Source organism: Emydura macquarii, unplaced genomic scaffold, assembly GCF_026122565.2.
Source record: "Emydura macquarii macquarii isolate MOO-44397 ecotype Brisbane River unplaced genomic scaffold, CSIRO-AGI_Emac_v2 contig_450, whole genome shotgun sequence".
NCBI lineage: Eukaryota > Metazoa > Chordata > Testudines > Chelidae > Emydura > Emydura macquarii.
This window is the reverse complement of record NW_027130587.1, coordinates 13,540,627-13,560,974: the sequence shown is the minus strand read 5'-3', so window position 1 is coordinate 13,560,974 and position 20,348 is coordinate 13,540,627. Positions and strand designations below refer to the sequence as shown.

The window sequence follows — 20,348 nt, the reverse complement described above, 5'->3', positions numbered from 1 at the left end:
ACAGGGACTAATGGGCGCCTATAGAAGAAAAAGCCCTGAATATCGGGACTGTCCCTATAAAATCGGGACATCTGGTCACCCTAGATACACACATGGAACTTCTAATGGTTTAGTTACTAACTTTTATTAAAGATAAACAAAGTTGTCAACTGTAAAACTGATTTTTAAACATATATGTATGATAAATACAAAAGGAAATACAAAGCTGATTTAAATAAAATATACCTAAGGGCAAAAGTTAGCTTCACATTTGATTGCAACTCTTGCTTCAGTTTTTCAAAATATACTTAAAAAACAAAGGAATTCAAAATATGCAGTGTTGACTTGTTCTGGAACTTACCTTGCCAAACTGTTCGAAGTATTGCTTTACATCTTCCACTACTGTATTAGCAGATAATCCACCTACAAATATTTTCTTTGTTCTTGTGACCATCTGTAAGAAATCACAAAAGAAGCACACAGTTTAACCAGATTATTCAAAACAATATGTGAAAAAGAAATATTTTTCAGATGCCATCCTTAACCAAGTTAATAAGAATATTTCCTCACAAAAGCCATTCAAAATCTATTCAATTATATTCGGTATTTATTGTTTTGTTTTGTTTGAGGCCTGGCTGGGTATAGGCATTCAATAATACTGTTCTAGTCCCCTCAGGTATTTTTTCAAATAAATGTTTTTTATTGTGGTTCTCAGTGCAAATATAACTGAAAAAAGTTACGGCGTAGGATCAAATTTCCGGCAGCCTACTAACTGTAGTTTCACAAAGACACAAGTAGGTGAGGGGTGATTATACTGCACGTAAGGGATTCATAGATTATAAAGCAAGAAGGGACGACTGCGATTATCTAGTCTGACCTCCTGTATAACACAGGCCATCAGACTTCCCTGAATTAATTCCTGTTTGAACTAGAGCATATCTGGATTTAAAAATTGCCAGGCATGGAGAAGCCTCCACAACTGTTGGCTAGTTGTTCCAATAGCTAATTACCCTCACTTGTTAAAACTGCGTTATTAGTTCCCATGGATCAGATTAAGAAGAAACTGCCTACTTTACTTAGATTTTAGAATAACTAAAAAGACACCTAGCCACCTTAACACGCATTAACGACGCAATTTAAATCTCAGCAGCATTAACATGATCATTTCAGCAGGAGCTCAAGAAGCCTCCTATAGAAATTCCTTTTCACCTCTTCCTAATCTAGGAAGCACGCCCTCAGCGCTCTCCAAAGCCCTGTAGAACAGGTGTCTCTGTCAGCATGCCCAGAAGGCTGTCAAATGTGGACTATTTCCAGCCAGGGTGGGAAGCAAGTTCCAGAGTCATGGAGCCCTCATAGAGAACACCCTGGCCCTGCCTGCACCTCCTCTTTTGTGACAACGGAGATCCAGCTCACACACTCCTGCTAACAGCAGTTACAGCAGTATGGCCTGAGGAGGGAAGTGGACAGTCAGGTAAGCCACTCCTAGGCCATTTAGGGCTTTATAGGCCATAATCAAAAAGCTTTAAACTCCACCAACAGGCAGCCAGTGCATGGCAGGAGCACTAGTGTCTTATGATCCCAAAGAGATGACCCACTCAGTAAACGAGCTGCTGCCTTCTGTACGTTCTAGCTATTTTGGAGGGGGGGGGGGGGGGGATGATTCAAGAGTAAGACAGACAATACAGAAAAAGATCTTTTACGCTGGAGAAAAGAACTAGCAGGCAGTAGCAGACCAAACATACATTTTTAAAGTTTTTGGCTGTTCACTAACTGAAAGCACAGCTAAAATGAGTACATAGAAATGCCACGTATCAAAGAACCTGATTTTATGTGTTCCATCAGACACAGAATGGGCTTGCCAGAGGCATTCAGACGTACAAAGGGTATAGTGAAAAATGCATCACTCACTCCTTTTTCCTTTGCCCCATAACCTGAGAGCAAGGAGTCAGTTAAATTAAAGGCTGGTAAATTTAGAACCAATAAAAGGAAATAAGAGCATTGGATAGTCAGCCTGGGTAATTCATTTTTGCAACTGTTCAACTGAAATGCAGCGGCTGGATTTATTTTTTAAAAGGGCCAGATAAATTTTATGACTATTGGCAAAGTTTACAGTGATGCCAGTTAGTGCCTTGTCTACATTCAGGGTTTGCCCTGACCGACCAGCCAACAGGGTAGATACAACAGTGTAAATCCCATAATACAGACAGGCAAAACCATTATTTGTGTTGGTGGAGCTCAGTCTAGTTTCAAGTGAGAATAATCTCCACTGGTGAAAATAGCCGGTCTTTGACTGTCTATGCTAGGGCTTTGTATGGGTGCCACTACGCTGGTGACTAGCCACAACTGACTGACATTGGGTTAAGTCTCCAATACAGTCAAGGCCTAAGACAAGCATAATTGAATGCCATGCTTCTGGCTGTAAATCTCCAAGGAGTCAGAAAGGAATCCCTCCCTTTCCATTTACAGCAAAAGCACAAGGGAATTTTCTCTTCATTTGAAGCACCAAGTACTAGCTTGGGGCTAAAGCAGGATCCCAAACGTGGTTTGATCTGGTATGGCAAACGCTTAAGGTTCGATCGATCCACACGCGCACGCGCAATTCTGCTTCAAACCAATCAGGATGCCCCAAATCACTGAAAAGGCAGATACTCCTTTGAGGCCTACAGATTAACAGTGTTCTAGACAACATTCTGGGAGCCTTAATCATGATCATGCCAGCAGTAAGACAAACAAGCCACTGGCTTGTGCGCACATATCAGCAAGGACCAGAAGACTCTTGCTTAAAAAAATAAAAGTCATAAACTCCAGGCACGCACAGTCAAGACAAGAACTTCAGTTATTCAACGATTCTCTCTAGGACTACCTTAAATTACAGCTATTGGCACACTATTCTAACCGACTGGTATAAATGGTTACAGAATTTACTAAGGGCTTGTCTATACAGGGAACCCGGAATAGATATTTGTTGATTAACTCCATAAATGGACACTTATTCCAGAGTAGGAGTGCTGCCCTCTGAATTAGCTTAATCTGGATTTAACATGCACTCTTTACCTTTATTCCAGATTAATTTGCACATACAGACAAACCCAAAGATATCAAAGCTAAGTCAATTACAACTGATGCAACCAAAATCTTCAAGCTGCAACTACTGTCTCAGAAACAAGGCTTCTTATACAGATTCCAACCACATTAGGAACGTATAAAAATGACATAGTTATGCTAGGTTGTAACTAGGATCAAACACCAGACTCTGTCCTGCAAATCAGATCCCATTGAAATCAATGAAACAGGCGTCTGCCCAGTTGGATCCACTGGATGGCTAAGGACTAAGACTTCCATTTCTATCACGCTCAGACTCTGCACAAAAAAAACTGGAGTATAGAAAAAATTAAACATAATCCAATTTCCAGTGCTATCAAAATGTTCTATAGATACTCCTCCAAACTCTTACCGCCACCATATTTTAGAGACTTAATTCTTTTTTGGAAGGTGAGAGAGAGACAGAGAGAGAGAGACAGAGAGAGAGAAGTATCAGAATTCAATTATTCTTTTCCTCTCTGCAATCTGGGATTCTACAACTGATTTCCAAGCAGATATTTTCCTGTAGAAAATAGTCATTTACAAATAAGAATTGGCTAAAGCCAACTTGCAACTAAAGGACTTTGCTGGGCTTTGAAGAGCTCTCTTGCCTGTTGCATGTGATTTAAGATTGGGCCAAGCCTCTGGTATCATACAAAAGAGGGAGGAAGGCAATTATTCTAAGTAATATTTGAAATCATCATTCTTTATATTTGACCAAGAAAGAAAGAAAAAGCTACTTCTTTTGGAAGCAAGATTGAAGGGTAAAAAAAAAAAAAATCACTTTGTTTCAATTGCTTCATTCAAAGAAAGTATTGGTAATGACAATCAAATGCACAATATTGCAACGCCTAAACATGCGTTGCAAGGTAGGAAGTGGTTTCAGAAAGCAGCTCTTTGGTAGAAAAGAGAAGCACAAAATTAAGTCTGTTTTCGCAATCTATGTTTTCCTGAAAAGACAGTTCAATTGCTTTGTGATACATGTTCCCCTCAGTGAAAGAATACAAGTAATTTGTTGCCTTAGCAATTCTTCCCACCCTGACATGCCTAAATACAAGATTTCTTTGTCTTCCTTCTACCCATGGCACAAAAAGCCACCATAGGGAGCCAGTCAGTGTGAATGTCCAGATCACCAACAACTCCAGCAAGAGCATCAAGATCAAAATCTCAGTGCAGCACAGTACACAGACAGCTGTGCCTTCAGCATCACCCTGTACAATACGCCCTGTGGCCCAGATTGGGCACGATGACCAGGTGTATTCCAGCACCACGTTCTGCAAGATCTACACCCTGGTGCCCCTACTGACAATAACTGTGAGAAGCGGGGCCTGGCACTGGATGGGAAACAAACACAAGGACATCCACCAAACCTTACTGGAATGGGCCAATAAGGATGCATTGAGGGTCTGGGTCTTGTACCATGTGAAAGTGAAACTGGTCGTGTCTCAGGGTAAGGATGTAGACTGTGGCATTCCCTTCATGCTAATTCATCCTAAACCCTCAGAGCAGTTCACTCTATCATGGCCCCAAGTCAGCTGTCCCAGAGACGGGACATCACTGTAACCACTGACATCAATCTCAACACATTTGAAACCAACTATGGGCAGGACAACGACATTGTGTTAGAGGACTTCACCCACCTGGAGCTCAAGGGGAACAAAGATGATGACCATTACTGTTTGGGGCTCGGGAGGGCTGGGCCAGAACCACACCTCCAAACGGTCCACAATTTATTATTTCATCTTTCTACCTGCTCTGCCTAGGACTATGAATTACTCAATGAATGTGAATGACTGATCGCATGTGGTTGTAAGGGACATAATGGTTTGAAGGGCAGCATTTTTCAGATAAAGACCTCAAAGTGCTCAACAGACACAAAGTAATGAAACCTCACAACCACAGTGAGATAAGGGCCTTCCTGAGGTCATATAGCAAGTAAACAGAGGTGGGGACAGAGCCCAACAGTCCTGATTCTCAAGCCTTGCCTAGACTTGAGATTGTTGGCCAGTAATTTACGTAGGTGGGGCAGACAAGGATAGTTGGGGAGCCTACCCCAATTTCAAGCATATGAAGGTTTAGCCAGTGTAATTTGCAGCTTCACTGGTTTCCAGCCATTGGCTGGCTGAATTGGGACTAATCCCAAGTACAGATAAAGCCCAGGATTTGAGCTCTAAACTGTATATACTCTCCCAATAGCCAGACAAATGAGTTTTGAGGCTAGTCTTCACTGGGATAAAATAAACCCTAGTAACAGAGATTATCCAGAGAACTGAAACCACAAACATTGACCAAGAACCCCAAATCTAATCACTTTATTCCAAGTTGGACATGGAAGCCAGCAACCCTCGCCATCCTAGTCAGAAGAAGGCCATCAAATACAATCTTTCACCATGCAATTTTGTAACATGGCTGAGGCTGGGGTGCGGGGGGGAAGAGACAACTTGAAGCTCAGTGGTTGTAGGCAGCACAGAAGAGACTGGAGGAGTCTTTTGTTTTTAACTTCTATGTGATTGTTTTCCCCATATAAAACCACCAATATCTGGGGAAGAAAATAATTACTGTCATTGTTTCTCAGGAATCATTTCTACTTGCAGCCAATGAAGGACACAGAACATATTTAAGAACATAGCTTAACTTTCTTATTTAAAATTTCAAAATATTTCTAATTTTAATATTTGAATTAATTTTTTCATCAAAATTTTAAAAATGTTGCTGGGGATTTTTTTTTTTTATTTTATTTTTTTAAATAATTATCTTTTTTTACCTTTTGTTTTGGGTAGAGGAATGACAATCTGTGTCAGAATACTGTTTGTGTGAATCCATTGAAAATTAATGTTTATGAAAGGTAGCTTTCAGCCTCCACAATTTCTGAATCAGTGTCTTTGTTCTAAATTTATCATCCACAGTGTTCTAGAGGATTATGTGAAATTTGGAAATAAAATGCTTATGGCTATTTGTACACTGTAGGTGTGTCTCTACGGCTATTGCATGTAATGATAGCAGAGAGATGGATACAACTTTGGTTATGAAGTCTGTTAATTTTAAGCACCTTCAAAATGGTTTTGTTTCTATATTGTATTGTTGCTGCAGCTAATCGAAGCACATGAGACCGTTACTGAAGACAGTCATTTAAGGTTATAATCCCTTTATGGGCCCAAGTTTTGAAAAATCTATTCGCCTCTGCAGGTTGAAATTGAGTGAGTCCTGCAATAAGTGTGATAGTGAAACGGGGGGGAGGGGGGGTTAGAAAGAAGGTTGGGGTTTTTGTTTTGTTTTGTTTTACTCGATGCCAGTTTTGCAGAGGTTGGATTATAACCAAATTGTTTTTAGCCATATTGGGCAATTCTTGGTTTAAACAGCAGGCTAAACATTCAATGTGAAAGGCAAAGTGCCTATCCTATTCAATCCAATGTCATGTCAGTACATGATATGGAATAAAAGTGAAGTATCGCCATTCACATGTTAGACGTAGCATTGTTTCCAGTTTACAGAGTTACCAGTTTGGGAGGGCAAGTCCCCCCCATTTAACTTCCTTGCATACTTGTAATTTATCCGTGCTAATCCTTGGTTTGTTGCTTTTCCACTATAATTATTTGATAGCTTGATCCAGTGATTTAAAAAAAAAACAAAAAAAAACGGCGTTTAAAGTAATTAGGGACTTTGCAACATGCAAAGCATTTCTGATTTTCAAAGTATCTATTCACATTTTCAGGTAAGAGAAAGTTAAATTTATTTTTAAAATGGGATTTACCCATCAGAAGAATGTAGGGTCAGTATTTTAAAAATACTGTTTTCTTTTCTTTTCATATGGCTTTTCTTGTTTATTCTGTTGTTTTAGGGAACCGTTCTTGTTTTGGGAAGTATAGACTATTAAAACTTCACACAGGTAAACTCTGTACATTTCCCTCAATGCAGATGAGGTAATTTATGAAGCAAAAAGTGCGTTGAAGTAGGGATCAGATAACAGATGTGGTTCTCTTAGGAGTAAAAAATCACCTTTGCAGGGGTACATGGCAGCAGGGTCTGAGATTATTATGGGGCCACACATCTTTCTGCATAGAACACAGATTCAGAAAACAGATCTATTCTAGAGTGTGTCTTATGTTTATGGGAGGAATACCTGGAGTTTTGCCCTCTAGGGATCCACAGTGCTTTACAACTATAACACCAATGAGATGCAGTGGAAGGATAGCAGCCAACTAGCACAAACAGCTCACCATTCACTAGTGGCATGGTGGGGAAACTGGCCAACGAATTTAGGGTAGTAAGTGTTCCTTCAGGATTATGTTCACACAGAGCAGACATAACCATGGTCTCAAGCAAAAGTAAAAGGCAGGAACAATCACTCCAACAAGACCAAAGGATATGAGGCTGAAAAAACACTCTGGCGTTAGTCATTTATAATCTCAGCTAAACATGTGTACCTATGACTTTCATTCAGCCTTCACTTCCCAGGCATTTCAATTTGACAGAGCTTGACTGGAGGACTAAGGTGCAAAACTGTTTAATCTGCATCACAAATTGGTGAAAGTAATTTAACTTCAGAAGAAACTAATTAGATATATAGCTAAAATGTTTCTTGGGGTATCTTTATCTCTCTCTCTCTCTATGGGTGTGTGTATATATATTAGTGAAAGCATTATGGCTTGCTCACCTAATCTGCAGTTTGACATTTCATCACTCTTGGTGTCTGTGCCTTCTAAATAGGTTTATAATTGGAAAAATCACCCTTAGTATATGCACTGAAATACATTTTATACTCCATTGTGCTGTACATTCTGACTACAATGTATCCTCTGATTAAAAACAACAATAACTCACCTAATGGGGAAAGTGATCTTCTAACTAAATTATCACGACTCTTCAGCAGAATACAAAACCAAAGGCAAGAACTCTCCAGCATTTGCTGCCTCTGGGACTCCACTAGCAAGTTCCAAACAGCTATTTTTGAAAAAAAAAATAATGCAACAGCTTCCATGAAACAGAGTCAACATTTAATAAGAGCTGCCAATTATTTCCTGTCCTTAGAATAGAGGGAAAAACCATCATTCTCCAATATCACTAGGTGGTTGGCAAATGATGGCTTTTCATGGTGAGAGCGTTTTATTTGCTATAAAACAGACACTGGAGTTTATGCATAATGGGTAAAATTCACTCCCTATGCAGAGAGCCGGCACACGACCTACATGCCACTTATGATGTACTTAAGCACTCAAAATAGGATTTAAGTGGGACTTAAATGGTGCAAATGCCTTGTACTTGCCCTCTGCACAGGAGTGAATTTCACCCTGTCAGATTAGTATCAAGACACAAAAATGTAGCATTGTGAAGTTTGTGTGTTAAGTGGCTCCTTTAATCCCCATAAACATGACGGGCCAGATCCTCACAACAGTAAATCAGTGTAGCTCCAGTGAATAACAAGGAAGTTGGAGTCTATTCTGCCTTAGGTATAACAAATGAAATTGTCATCTTGGTTCCTCCTGTGGAATCTCTGTGATGGTATCGGCAAAAGGCAGAACAAGCGCAACTCAATTTTTTGTTCACAGGCTTAATTTGCACTGCTAACCATTTAGAAAGCCATCACTGGGCTGTCACAAACTGAGCAGATGTGACATGGAATCAGACATGAAGTCCTGGTCACTTCCCAACGATCCCCAAACTTTAATTCAGGAGTGCAATGTCAATCCTGAAAATTAAGTTCTTTATTCAGTCACAGATACAGTGAAAGCAACAGCGGGGGCCAGCACCAAAGGTTTCCCCATGGCTCCCAGAGGCAAACTGTGACCCTTTATGGCAGGGGTGGGGAACCTCCGGCCCGCGGGCCGGATCCAGCCCGCGAAAGAATTTGATCCGGCCCGCGGGCGGGCGGGTGGGAAGTGAGCGCCGCCGAAACCCTGCCGCCGTCTGCCCATTTACTGGTCCACGGCACCACGGCGGCGGCGGGGGGAATTCGGCGGCGGAATCGGCGAATTGGCCCGCGAATGCAGGTAGCAATATCAAAATGGCCCTTGGCAGGGAAAAGGTTCCCCACCCCTGCTTTATGGGAAGGATCAGCTATCGGAACAACAGTCGCTCATTCTCCATGCCCAAACATCCTTTGCCTCTCTGCTAAGATTACCCCAAAAAGCTGTCAGTCTGCCACAACGCTGTTCTCAGTTGGAGCTGCTGGATGTTGAAAACTTTGTTTAGGTGCCTAAATGGGAGAATCATGCTCTTGAAAAACTTCCCCCAAACATCGCTACACCCACATTTGGAGAAAAAAGCTTCTAGGCTGAAGCTTCAATTAAAGGATACAATGAAATTCACCAGTAAGAACATCTAGAGAGTCATTCACCAACACTACCAGAACCAGGTATATACCACCTCCCTCACAGCTCTTTTCTATTGCCATGTTCTAGTAAACAGTCTCCTGTTACTGAAATCGGGGAGCGGGGGGAAGAGAAACAATCTACTTTAAATTCACCTGGTTACTTTAGCTTCTTTTCAAGATATGGTCTAAATAAAACTAAATTCTCCAAAGAGTGCAGAGAACTTAGCTCACATGTAGATCTGACTACTGTTTGACAACCCTTTTACATTATGTACGCAGTGTTGTTGTAGCCATGTTGGACCCAGGATATTAAAGACACAAAGTGGGTGAGGTAATATCTTTTATTGGACCAACTTCTGTTGGTGAGAGAGACCAGCTTTTGAGTTTTCACAGTGACCTGAAGAAAAGCTCTGTGTAAGATCAAAAGCATCTCTCTCACCAACAGAAGTTGTCCAATAAAAGATATTACCTCACCCACCTTGTCTAACATTTAAATGATCTCAAATGTCGTTATTTTTATTTCTACTGTAGTAGCATCTAAGGACACAGACAGATATTTGGAGCTTCTTTTCCACTTGGCACCATGGGTAGGATTTTCAAAAGTGCAAAAGTGATTTAGGGGCCCAAGTCCCATTGCAAAGCAATAGGTCTGGTGCTCCTCTGTCAACGAGGCATTTTTGAAGATGTCACCTTGTACAGACAAAGAACACAGAGAAGGTTCTCTGCCCCAGAGACTTCACAATCAAATATACTATAGGAATATTTAGAGGGAATAACATCACTGACTAGCCATTACCAAGTTTTACTGATGCTGGTGATTAAATTATACTGTATTCTGGCAATGAAATGAGATCTGCCAAGAAAAAAAAAACTAGGACCACAGAAACTTTGTTCTACAGCAAGCTGTACATTTGTAAGGGAGAGTGTTTACAGGGCATGTTCACAGTTGACTTGGAAGCAAGAATCCACAAGTAGTATGCATCGGAAGGAGCCTTTCAGCTAGAGATGGCTAAAAGTACATCAAGCTGGGAAACTTGAGCTATGGAGCTTTCCAAAATATACTGAAGTCCTTATTTTTAATTTAGGATAATACAACTGCAAAGGAACACAGCCGTCACCCATCTGAGTGTCAGCAAGTACAGAAGGGCTAGCAAAGAGAAAGGCTCTGCACAGAAGTCATAGGGGATTACGAAAAGCAATTTCTGCTCTCACACAGAGTGGGACAGATCCTCAGCTGCTGTAAAATGCCATAGAGTCCCATTTGAAAGCAGTGGACCTATGACAATTTACACAGGATCTGCTCCCAGTGTGGAGCTACCTCTTTGATGATAACCACAGAAGCCAAGATTTTTCCAACCTGTATACTTCAAGTTAGATTCTGGAATCCATACCGAAGCACTTGAGTGACCTGATTTATTTCAGTTCCCCTGGACTCAAAAATCTCAGCCAAGAATTTTCCTCGATATTTGTTTGATTAAAGTTATAACCATCCCCATTAAAATCCATAATCCCAGAGCAAAGGCATTAGGCAAAACTGAGTAAGTATCTTCGATTGGTGACATATTTGCAGACAGCTGCAGGTTTCAGAACAGCAGCCCCTCAGCACTGCAGATGCAGGCAGATGTGCTTGCGTTGGTCACTTGGGAAGGAAAGATCTAACGGCTCAGGGGGTAGGTAACAAGAGACTGGGAACTTTCACCACCGGAGCATGTTTGACCAAATATTGTTAAAACAACTAATGGCTGTTCTTGTCAAAAATATATGGGAGGTCTCAATTCCATTCCATGTCACCAATGGCATTGACCGGCAGCTGAAAGATAGCAGGAAAAAAATGTGTCTGCATCTATAGTGGAGGAGGGTAGTCCTATCAGGTTAGAGTTGAAGCAGCTTGCTCTACCACTACCCCATACAGCACCTGTTTGGTACTTAGAGGGGCTTTCACAGCACTGTCAACCCAGCACCTCTCCAAGCATACACTTGCAAACAAGACAAAGAGAAAGAAAAACCTATTTGGAGGCAGATAGGTAAAAGGCCCGCATTCAAAGAAAGCAGAATACAGAGTCAGATTCAGCTGGAAACAAATATACCTATCCTCTGCTCTTTAAGGAGTTCATACTTCCCCACAGATGCACACACAAACACACCTCTGCAAAAAAGTTTGTGGCTCCTACAGTGTAGAAGGTGGACATGTTTTAAGTAGACCGCTACTTAGTAATCAAACAGCTAGTGTCAACCAGTGTTTCACAAGAAGACTGTCCAATCAGTGTCAACCCTGTGTTAAGATTCTAGACAGTATTCTGACAAGACAAAAAAGCTTCACAGGGACGGGGAGGGAATGTTTAAAGCAATTTACCTCCCCCTCGAACTACTCCAGATGATTTCTCAAAAAGAACAAATGGAAACTTTAACCCTTAGCCTTGATTAATTTCATCTACATAATATAGATGCACATGGCAATCAGTTACTGATGAGCAAGTTTTCCTTAATCTGCTGAGCAAAGCTGATATCTATGCAACACTCCACTTGGTTTTTTCAAAAGGATGATCTTTTCATCTAATGTGAGACGACTGAACTCTTGTGAAATGCCTGGCTTTTCCTCGCTCTGGCTTTGGAAACCGGCTTCTCTGCATCCCCATACAGGGAAATGTCACATTTTCATTTCATCGTTTTATTTTCCCCAGGGGACTAGGTGTGTTGCAAGGAGCATTGTGTCAATCCAATCCCCCCCCACAATGGGGAAAGACACATCTCCCCATCAGAGAACTATATAGATATAGTTTTGAGCTAGGAAGATCATACCAAGAAAGAGAGAAATCAGTCAAAAGACTCCAAAGCAATATATTATTTCTCCTTTATACCAATATCTTACCGAACATGAATTTTTTTGTGCTAGTAACTCATTTCTATAAATCCTCATATTCAGAAAGCTTTGCTTTCAGAGGGGGAAAAAAGTGGTAAATAAAATACTACCAATGAAAGGGAACTCAAGACTCCAGTAACATAACTAAATGTGTAATGTTACAGATGTTTTATAGCCATGACTTTGGTTCCATTTAGATCATTTTTACAAACCCAGCAAGAAATATTTTCCCCAGGACTGGAAACCATGGTTTTGAATCAATTGTTTATTGAAACCAAGATGCAGTCAGGGAACAACCAAAACTTTGAGGGCCTGTTTCTCAGCTTTATGCCATCAAGGCAATATCTGGAAAACAGGATAAGATACACAGTCCTACGCTGCTGGCTTGAAAGTTCGCCTGTCTAGAAGTCCCAGGAATGGAGAGGGAGGCAGAAAGGGAGTGATGTAAAGACACATGGGAAGAGAGATGTACGATCAGTGTTAATAAACAAAGTTAAAGCAATGCATGCTGCCAGCACACAAGGCCATTGGAGACTTTAGTATAAAGAGGCCTCAGAGGTGTGTGGATAGCAGTCAAGCCATTTTCCCCTATCCTCACACACATTCTAAGTCTATTGCATATAAGATATTCTAGATGCTTGTTCCAGTCTCTACTGAGTAATACCAAATACTCTTTTTATAACTAAATACCTCAATAAAATAATAATTAGCTCTTGCATTGCCCTTCTCATCAGCAGATCTCACAGTGCTTTACAAAAGAGCACAGCATCATTATCTCCATTTCACACGTGAGGAAACAAAGGCACAGACAAGGGCCGTGTTTTGCCCAGGGTCACCAAGCAGACCAGTGGCAGAGCCGGGGAATAAAACCAAGGGTTTCTGTGTCCCAGTACAGTGGTCTATACCCTAGGTGACACTGCCAGTCAAGCCCTGTGGACTGAGTGCCTAAACTTAAGCAATTCACTCACTTTAGGCAACATGCACAATTTCATCAGTTGCTTAGCACTGCTTAGTTTGGCCCCCACATCTGTTCTACCTGCAGAATGCTCTGAACTTCCTCCTGGCTTGCAGGTTCTTTCTGCCTGAAGAACTCCAGAATCCATTAGACATCTGGGATTTACAGCTGGGGCACTTCAAAGCCTTGGAAGAACCATGATAAAAGATGCCAATGCAGAAAGGTTCCATGGCCCTTCAGAGTTCACCTCAGGTGGAAAAGAGAACCTCCAGCAAATAAGCACAAACTCCAGCTGAAGTTGGGGAAGCAGGATAGCAACTGAAATGCCCTGGAGGGGTGAGGATTGGGCCAGAGAGGACAAACAATGTGGAGTTGGGAAGGAAAAGCTAAGCGAGAGGGGAGAGATCAGTAATGAAGAACGGATGGAGCTGAGGGCTGCAGGACCAGTGAAAGCATTTGGGATCTGTGAACTTGCAGTCCCTTATCAAAGGGCAACAGGTTTGAACTGTGTGAATGTAAAGGGAATCTGATTAAGTGGAAAAGAAAGATGGCAGGAAAAGAAATGGAGGACAGGAAGAAAGGAGGGGAAAGCAGAGAAAAACCAGCAGCACTGTCTCCAGAAAAACGGACTGGGGGTGGGGGAAATCACACCACAAAAAATATTACAGGAAACCAGGTTTGAATGAACCACGAAATATACATTTATAGTTAAAGCTAAATGTCTGACCTCCAAACGAAAATTCCTGGTCAGTTTAATCTGTATCAAGGTCGGATGACCTACTGGCAGAATTAAACTTGTTCATTGGTCAATATCATCAGGGGCCCATGAGCTAATTAACACACTTTTTCCATTCATTAAAAGGAAGAATGCAAATGCTTCACTGCTTTTAAAGTTCCCAGTGGGAGAAACAGATACTTGGATTCCTCACTTGGGCCCAGAGTGCCCAGATGTCCCGATATTATCAGGACCGTCCCACTATTAGAGGCTTTTTCTTATGAAGGCAACTATCCCCCATCCCTCTGCAGCGAGAAAAAAAGGGTCCCAATTTTTCACACTTGCTATCTGGCTACCTCACTGTCACATTTGCCAAAATTAAGGAGCACCATGTATGCATGGCCTTAACAGATATAATATCACACACACCGAACGCATGTATCACACAAACTAAGGAACTCAATCTGTACATTACCTTAACAGATATTGTATTATACACACAACATATTAAATACACCTGCACCACCCATATATTTATATATGAACGCATACACAAACTAAGGAGATGACAAACATACTGTATTACTAAATCTATCATACCTCACATTCAGTGCACACACAGCCTGTGTACAGTGCATAGGCATGTAAACACACCCTCACACACGTACACAGGTTGAAGCCAAACATGTTGATTGGCATGCACAGTTTTGTTTTCAAAACCTATTAATGGGTGTCACCCAATGTTGAAAGATTTATTGCTCAGAATGATAACTGCTACTACATGTTGCTTTGTCTGCTAATTGCAATTAGCTTTGCCTTCAGAAGGGTAGGTGTCTAATAAATCAGTTATCTCCAGGAAGAATTGATTTTAAAGTTGTTAGCTTTGTAAAGCATAGCATTTGGTAACAGCATTCTAAAAAATCTAATCTGTGTGTATGTTTGCATTTGGATTGCATACTATACATAGTGTGACTCAGAGCCTAGTTTTTAAAGAGACCATCATTAATCAAGACACATGCTGCCTCAACATGTTAAAGAAAACACAATTGGGCTGAATTTTCATTATTAGCTCTTTTGCTCATGAGCAGGGCCCAAAACCCAGTTTTTCCTCCTTCTGTTTGGGGTTACACAGACACAAGCATTTTATGTAAGTGAAGGGACATTAACTCTCACCAAATTCCAACTCTGGTAATTAAATTTTGCCTACCTAAGCCCCTCCTGCAGGCATGCTAAAACACACTAAGCTGTCTGCTGTGAACCAGATGACATTATTCACTCCACAGGTGGCTGTGTAATAGCCAATAGCTCTCCACGTGGATAATTCTTGCAATATATGAGTTTGGCGATCCTGTGGGATGAAAGTTGCTTGTATAATGACCATGATGATGGCCCAAGTAACCCACTGCAGGAAAAGCTGTCATTATCAGATCTCAAATACTATCATTCAAAACTCTCCAAGAAAAACAAACATGCTTTTCTTCAAATGAATGCACTTTATCATTTTCTGTAGATATATGTTTTTAAAAAACAAACAGAATCTATATGATTTATAAAAAGATTCACTAAGGGATTGTCAACAAAGGGGGAAAAGCCCGAAATACCTCGTGGGGAATAACTATTCTACATTAGCTCCCCCTGTGGACATTCGGTGCAGGATCAGAGTACCTCCACTGCGAACTAGTGTGGAAGAGCTAGTGTGCATTAAATTCCCACCTTAGCTGTTTAAGCTACCAAGGCTAAGCTATTTAGCTGCTTAGTACTAACTTCCCCATGAAGACAAGTCCTAATTATCACAGTTCTGTTTGTCAATACCAGACGTTACTTTACAGAGTCCTGCCTTTCTCTGCACCCTGGTCAGAGACATCCCTAACTTTGAACCTGCCTGACTACAACCATCTGTCACTTTAAAAAAAAAAAAAAAAAAAAAACCACCACCGCCCACACACAACATTGTAAGGTAACTGGCAAAACCGTCCACTGACATATCAGGATAATTTTGCACCACCTCTCTGTCTTAAACTCCTCCACTTGGGCATCTTACTGAACCCAGGAAGAATCTCCCCATTCGACACTGAGAGAAGTCGGCACGGATAGTGGATCAAAAGTAAATTGTTCAGTCGTGTTGCCCGTCTTGTCACTTCTCTCCCTCCCCAAAGCTACCAGACCACAGAACGCCAGCAATCATTGAAGGGTGTCATTTTTAATCACTGGCTTAAGGATAACAACAACAGGGCCTCTTGGGTTTTGTTCCGGATCGCCCCTAAGATACACAGCAGTATGCTGTTCAGGTGACTTACTGATTCCTAGAACAGAGGCTGTTAAAGCTACCTTGCTCAACCTTGTCCTATTTATAACAACTCCAACAGGTCACCAATAATCATGTTACTGAAAATAAGTGATTAGCTGGAATTCCACTCCTTCCTCTCCTCCCTGCTCCATAGCTCTGGTACATAAGGATACCAACCTATTAGTATTTGCTGACGGGTTTGTGGGGCCTGAATCAAGTCACACCTCCCAGTAAAAGGCTAAATCATCAAGATGACTGGATTCCCAAATCTCTGCCTTGATACTAAAGGATTGTCTGTGCAGGGGAGCTGTCCTGATCACAGCCATCAATGGCCAGGTATTAGTATAGCGTGACCCAGAGCAAACCTCAGTGTAGGCAGGCACAGCTGCTATTTGCACCAGTGGAACTTACCTACAACAGCCAGCAAGAACTCCCCTCCTAATCACAACATAGACCAAGATCTGTGATTAAGTCAGGTGTTTCAAAATAAAGCTCGAGTCTGAGCTTTTGTACGCAAAAAGTCAGCAGAAGAGCTATGCCAAGAGTCATTGACGACAATACTGCTCCGGAAGAGCCACCAGTATTATAAGAATTGTGAGAGTCACACACACACCAGTCTCCCCCGTTTCAGCACATAAAAAACAACAGAAATCTCATGGAGTTTTTCCCCTTAAAAAAATACATTTAAAAAGAATCTGTACCAAATTTCTGCTCAGGAGAAGATTTTTAAATTGGAGCTAAATAAAACTCTGAAATTAGAAGTTGGTAATGAAAAGGCTGATGGGGACCTGCCCCACAGAATGACAAGGAAGTTGTAGAGTCCTGTCTATAGATGCATTTTTCCCCTCTCTCTTTTATGACCTGCAAAACTGACCTTCCTCATCACCACCCCAAAAGAACTCAAACCCTGAGGCCAGAAAGCTCAGATTTCTATGGTAGCTAGAAAAACTTTCCTGCTTCTGTTTCCTTGGTGATTTGCTACCCATTTTTATGAACTTGGAAGCACCAATCTTTTGAGTTCCCAAGTTTTGCCCTCCAGGCAAGTACACTTGCTGGCTATAGTGAAGTTTTGCAGGATCTTCTTGGGGTAAAAGAAAAAAAAAAGTTGCAGGTTTGAAAATTTCGGGTTATACATTCCGTTCAAGTTCAGCAATCCTTCATCTATTGTTAAGTCAAAGACCACATGCTGAGAGTTAAAGACCTATATAGGACTCCGGGGACTAATTGAGGAATGATTTCAGCGTCTAACTGTGCTGCAACCAGGCACTTAGGATGCAGAGCACAAGTTTGCAATAGTATTATTGTACATTGCATTAAAAAATGGCTTTTTAATACATTTCTGCAAATAACTAAAAAGGGGGAAAAAATCAACCTGGCATTTAACATAATTCTTCCTCTCTGCCCCTCAGCCTTACATTCACATTTGTGACAAACAGCTTCGGTCTTCAATTAGGCCTGTTTTATGCACGCATCAAGCTGCCAAATATGAAAGGGCTTTTATTCAGCACCAGTTTATCTAATATGCACATACTTTGCAAAATAGCATTTTTAAAATACCTAGCCAAAAAGAAAGAGTGCACCATTAAACAGGGGAAGAAAAAAAATACATAAAAGTGGCAAAAAAGGAACTGAATGCTTTTTTATATTAAGTAATCAAGTGCTGTCACACATTGAAAACACAAAGCATTGGAAGTTTAAGTGGGCTTACTCTGAGAGCCTTAACATGGGACACACTTTTTCAGAAATGCAGAAAGCACTCCCTTATCAACGTACCACAGTAAGAAGCAGGATCTCTACCTATTTAAAAAAAAAAAAAATCTAGAAAAATAACTTCATTTGACAGCCTGACAACTGACTTTCTTAACTGAAAAAGCTATGTGCCAAGAATTATCAGGCCTGGCTTTTCTCTCCCTGATAGATGACAGTGCAAAAAACAACAACGGCCACACACATCTCATAAATCACAACTTTTATTGAATGCCTTGCCACATAATAGCAACAGTCAAACTGAATAAAAGACGCTTTTCAGTACTCATCTGTAAAATACTAGGGGGAAAACAGAGATCACTTCTAGCACTAAAGACATATCCTGATTAGAGCAGGTATTAATATCAGGGTCTGGTGTTATGTTCAGAATGCAGGGACCTGAAAGATTTTTAGGCAAACTGAAGGGAATATAGTGACAAAAAAAAATGAGTTAAGAGCTGGAGGGATTGAGGAAGGAGGGTAGACTGAAAGATCTGAATAGGAGTGAGAGGAAAGCATTGTAATGACCAGATGAGGGTTGGGAGGTGGTGGAGTGTAAAAAGCATCAGCGTGCTGTGTTGGGATGATCTGAATGGGGCAGCCCAAGTTAGAAAAAATTAACTTGATCTCCCACATTCAATGAACTGGACACAAAAGTAAGAATGACCAAGTGTGTCTTACAGTAAGAACTGTGAGGAGAAAGGGGAGAGTTACCCATAAACTAGAAGCCTGATTCCTGAAAACTTTTATTCATGTGATTAATCTCAGACTACAATATGGGTTTGCAAAGATTCAGCCTCTTGGCTGCATTCTTTAGTCCCTACCAAGTAAAGAGACATGTTTAGGGCTTTAGGGCACGCACCATGTCTTCCTATTTATTTGAGTTTGTACAATGCATAGCACAATGGGGTTCTCGTCATGACGAGGGCTCCTAGGAGCTACAGTAATAGAAATAATAAATAATAATAATTTGCACAGCATCTAGGACAATGGGGCCTCTGCAAACTTCTGGAATATAAAAAATAATTAATTGTCGCCTTAAAATTGGCTATAGATTAGAGATGGTCAAACATTTTCCATTAAGGAAAGAGAATATTTTGTGGAAAAAATTCAGTTTGCATGGAAAATTTGAGTTCTTCTGAAAGCAAATTTTCAAGTTTTTCAACCAAAAACCCCAAGAACCTAAAACTGAAGAACCATTTTGATGAAAATGGAAGAAAAAAAAAATCCATCTTTGTCTAAACTTTCCTAGTGGAGGAGGGGGGAGAGGGAAAGAAGGCATTTCCCAACCAGCTCTGCTTTGTCTACATCTCAATCCTCTTCCAAGTTTTAGGACTTGAAATAGTCCATCACAGCTGGCCAATCTAGTGGAGGCAACGTCACTGCAAAATTATTTTTAATGAACAGGAAAAAAGAAGGAGGCTGAAACTGAGTCCTATTAAGAATTTAGACATGTTGACCACAGCAACTCTACAACACACAAAGTATTTCCAGTTTTAAATGTATGAGACATTGGTGAAATCTTTTACCTATCAGCTATAAAATGTCAGTTTTTGGTGCAGATTAATCTTACTTTCTGGAAACAGACTTATTCTTTAAAAGTTTTCATGTTCACCAGTTATATCACACCTTATCAGAGAGCAGCAAAGACTAACTTATTAAATCTTACACACAGTATAGTGCCCCTCTAGGGACCATCAATCATTCAGCCTGACAAATATATTAACAAACTGCCCAGAAACACAGCGCTACAGTGTTGCTAGCACAATCTGATCATTCTGAATCTAGCACGAAAATAATATTAAGCATAATACTAATACCTCTCTCTCCTACAGTGCTTTTCATCCGTACATCTCAGAGTGCTTTACAAAGAAGGTCAGTATCTTTATCCCCATTTTACAGATGTGGAAACTGATGTAACATTAACACCAGGTCAGATTTCATACAAGGGATGCCCATATGGGTGTTCACATAATGTTACATGCATAAAAATCAGTACTTATTTTCTGTCCCGGTTTCATAAGATACATGCTAGAATTTTCAGTCCAGTGTGATTTGTGCTGATGAGTTGAAGTAAATAGTATTTGTTGAGTCACCTGTGAGTGCATAAATCCCACCATGGTTCCATGTAGTGGCAAATACTTTGTACTTCTAAAGCATCTTTCATCTGAACAGTTCAAAGCACTTTACTTTTTGATTTCAAGAGAAGAAGATTCTTTTTAAAAGTATTGGGTTTGGTTTGGTTTTTTTTTTAATCTCTCCTGTTATAAAAAAATATCTAATACAAAGTCTTCCATAATATAAACCGAGGAATGTAGAGGGGCATTTGTATATCAAATTTATTATCAGAACTTTTCCTCCCATCTATTAAGGCCTCATGTTGTCCATTCAATATTCAAGAGGGAACAAAGGTGA

At 40.6% G+C, this 20,348-nt stretch overlaps 1 protein-coding gene and 1 pseudogene across 12 annotated transcripts in view; one reads left to right on the top strand and one right to left on the bottom strand.

The window, feature by feature from the left end:
• Window positions 1-20,348, bottom strand: part of MSI2 (musashi RNA binding protein 2) — a 364,912-nt gene that overhangs the window by 262,337 nt on the left and 82,227 nt on the right. For all 12 annotated transcript variants that reach the window (XM_067538055.1, XM_067538053.1, XM_067538056.1 and 9 more), the window contains exon 6: window positions 341-433. In XM_067538055.1, coding sequence (XP_067394156.1) covers window positions 341-433 — 93 coding nt within the window. The remainder of the gene's footprint in view (window positions 1-340; window positions 434-20,348) is intronic.
• On the top strand, window positions 3,893-4,823 carry LOC137146650 (beta-arrestin-2 pseudogene; annotated as a pseudogene).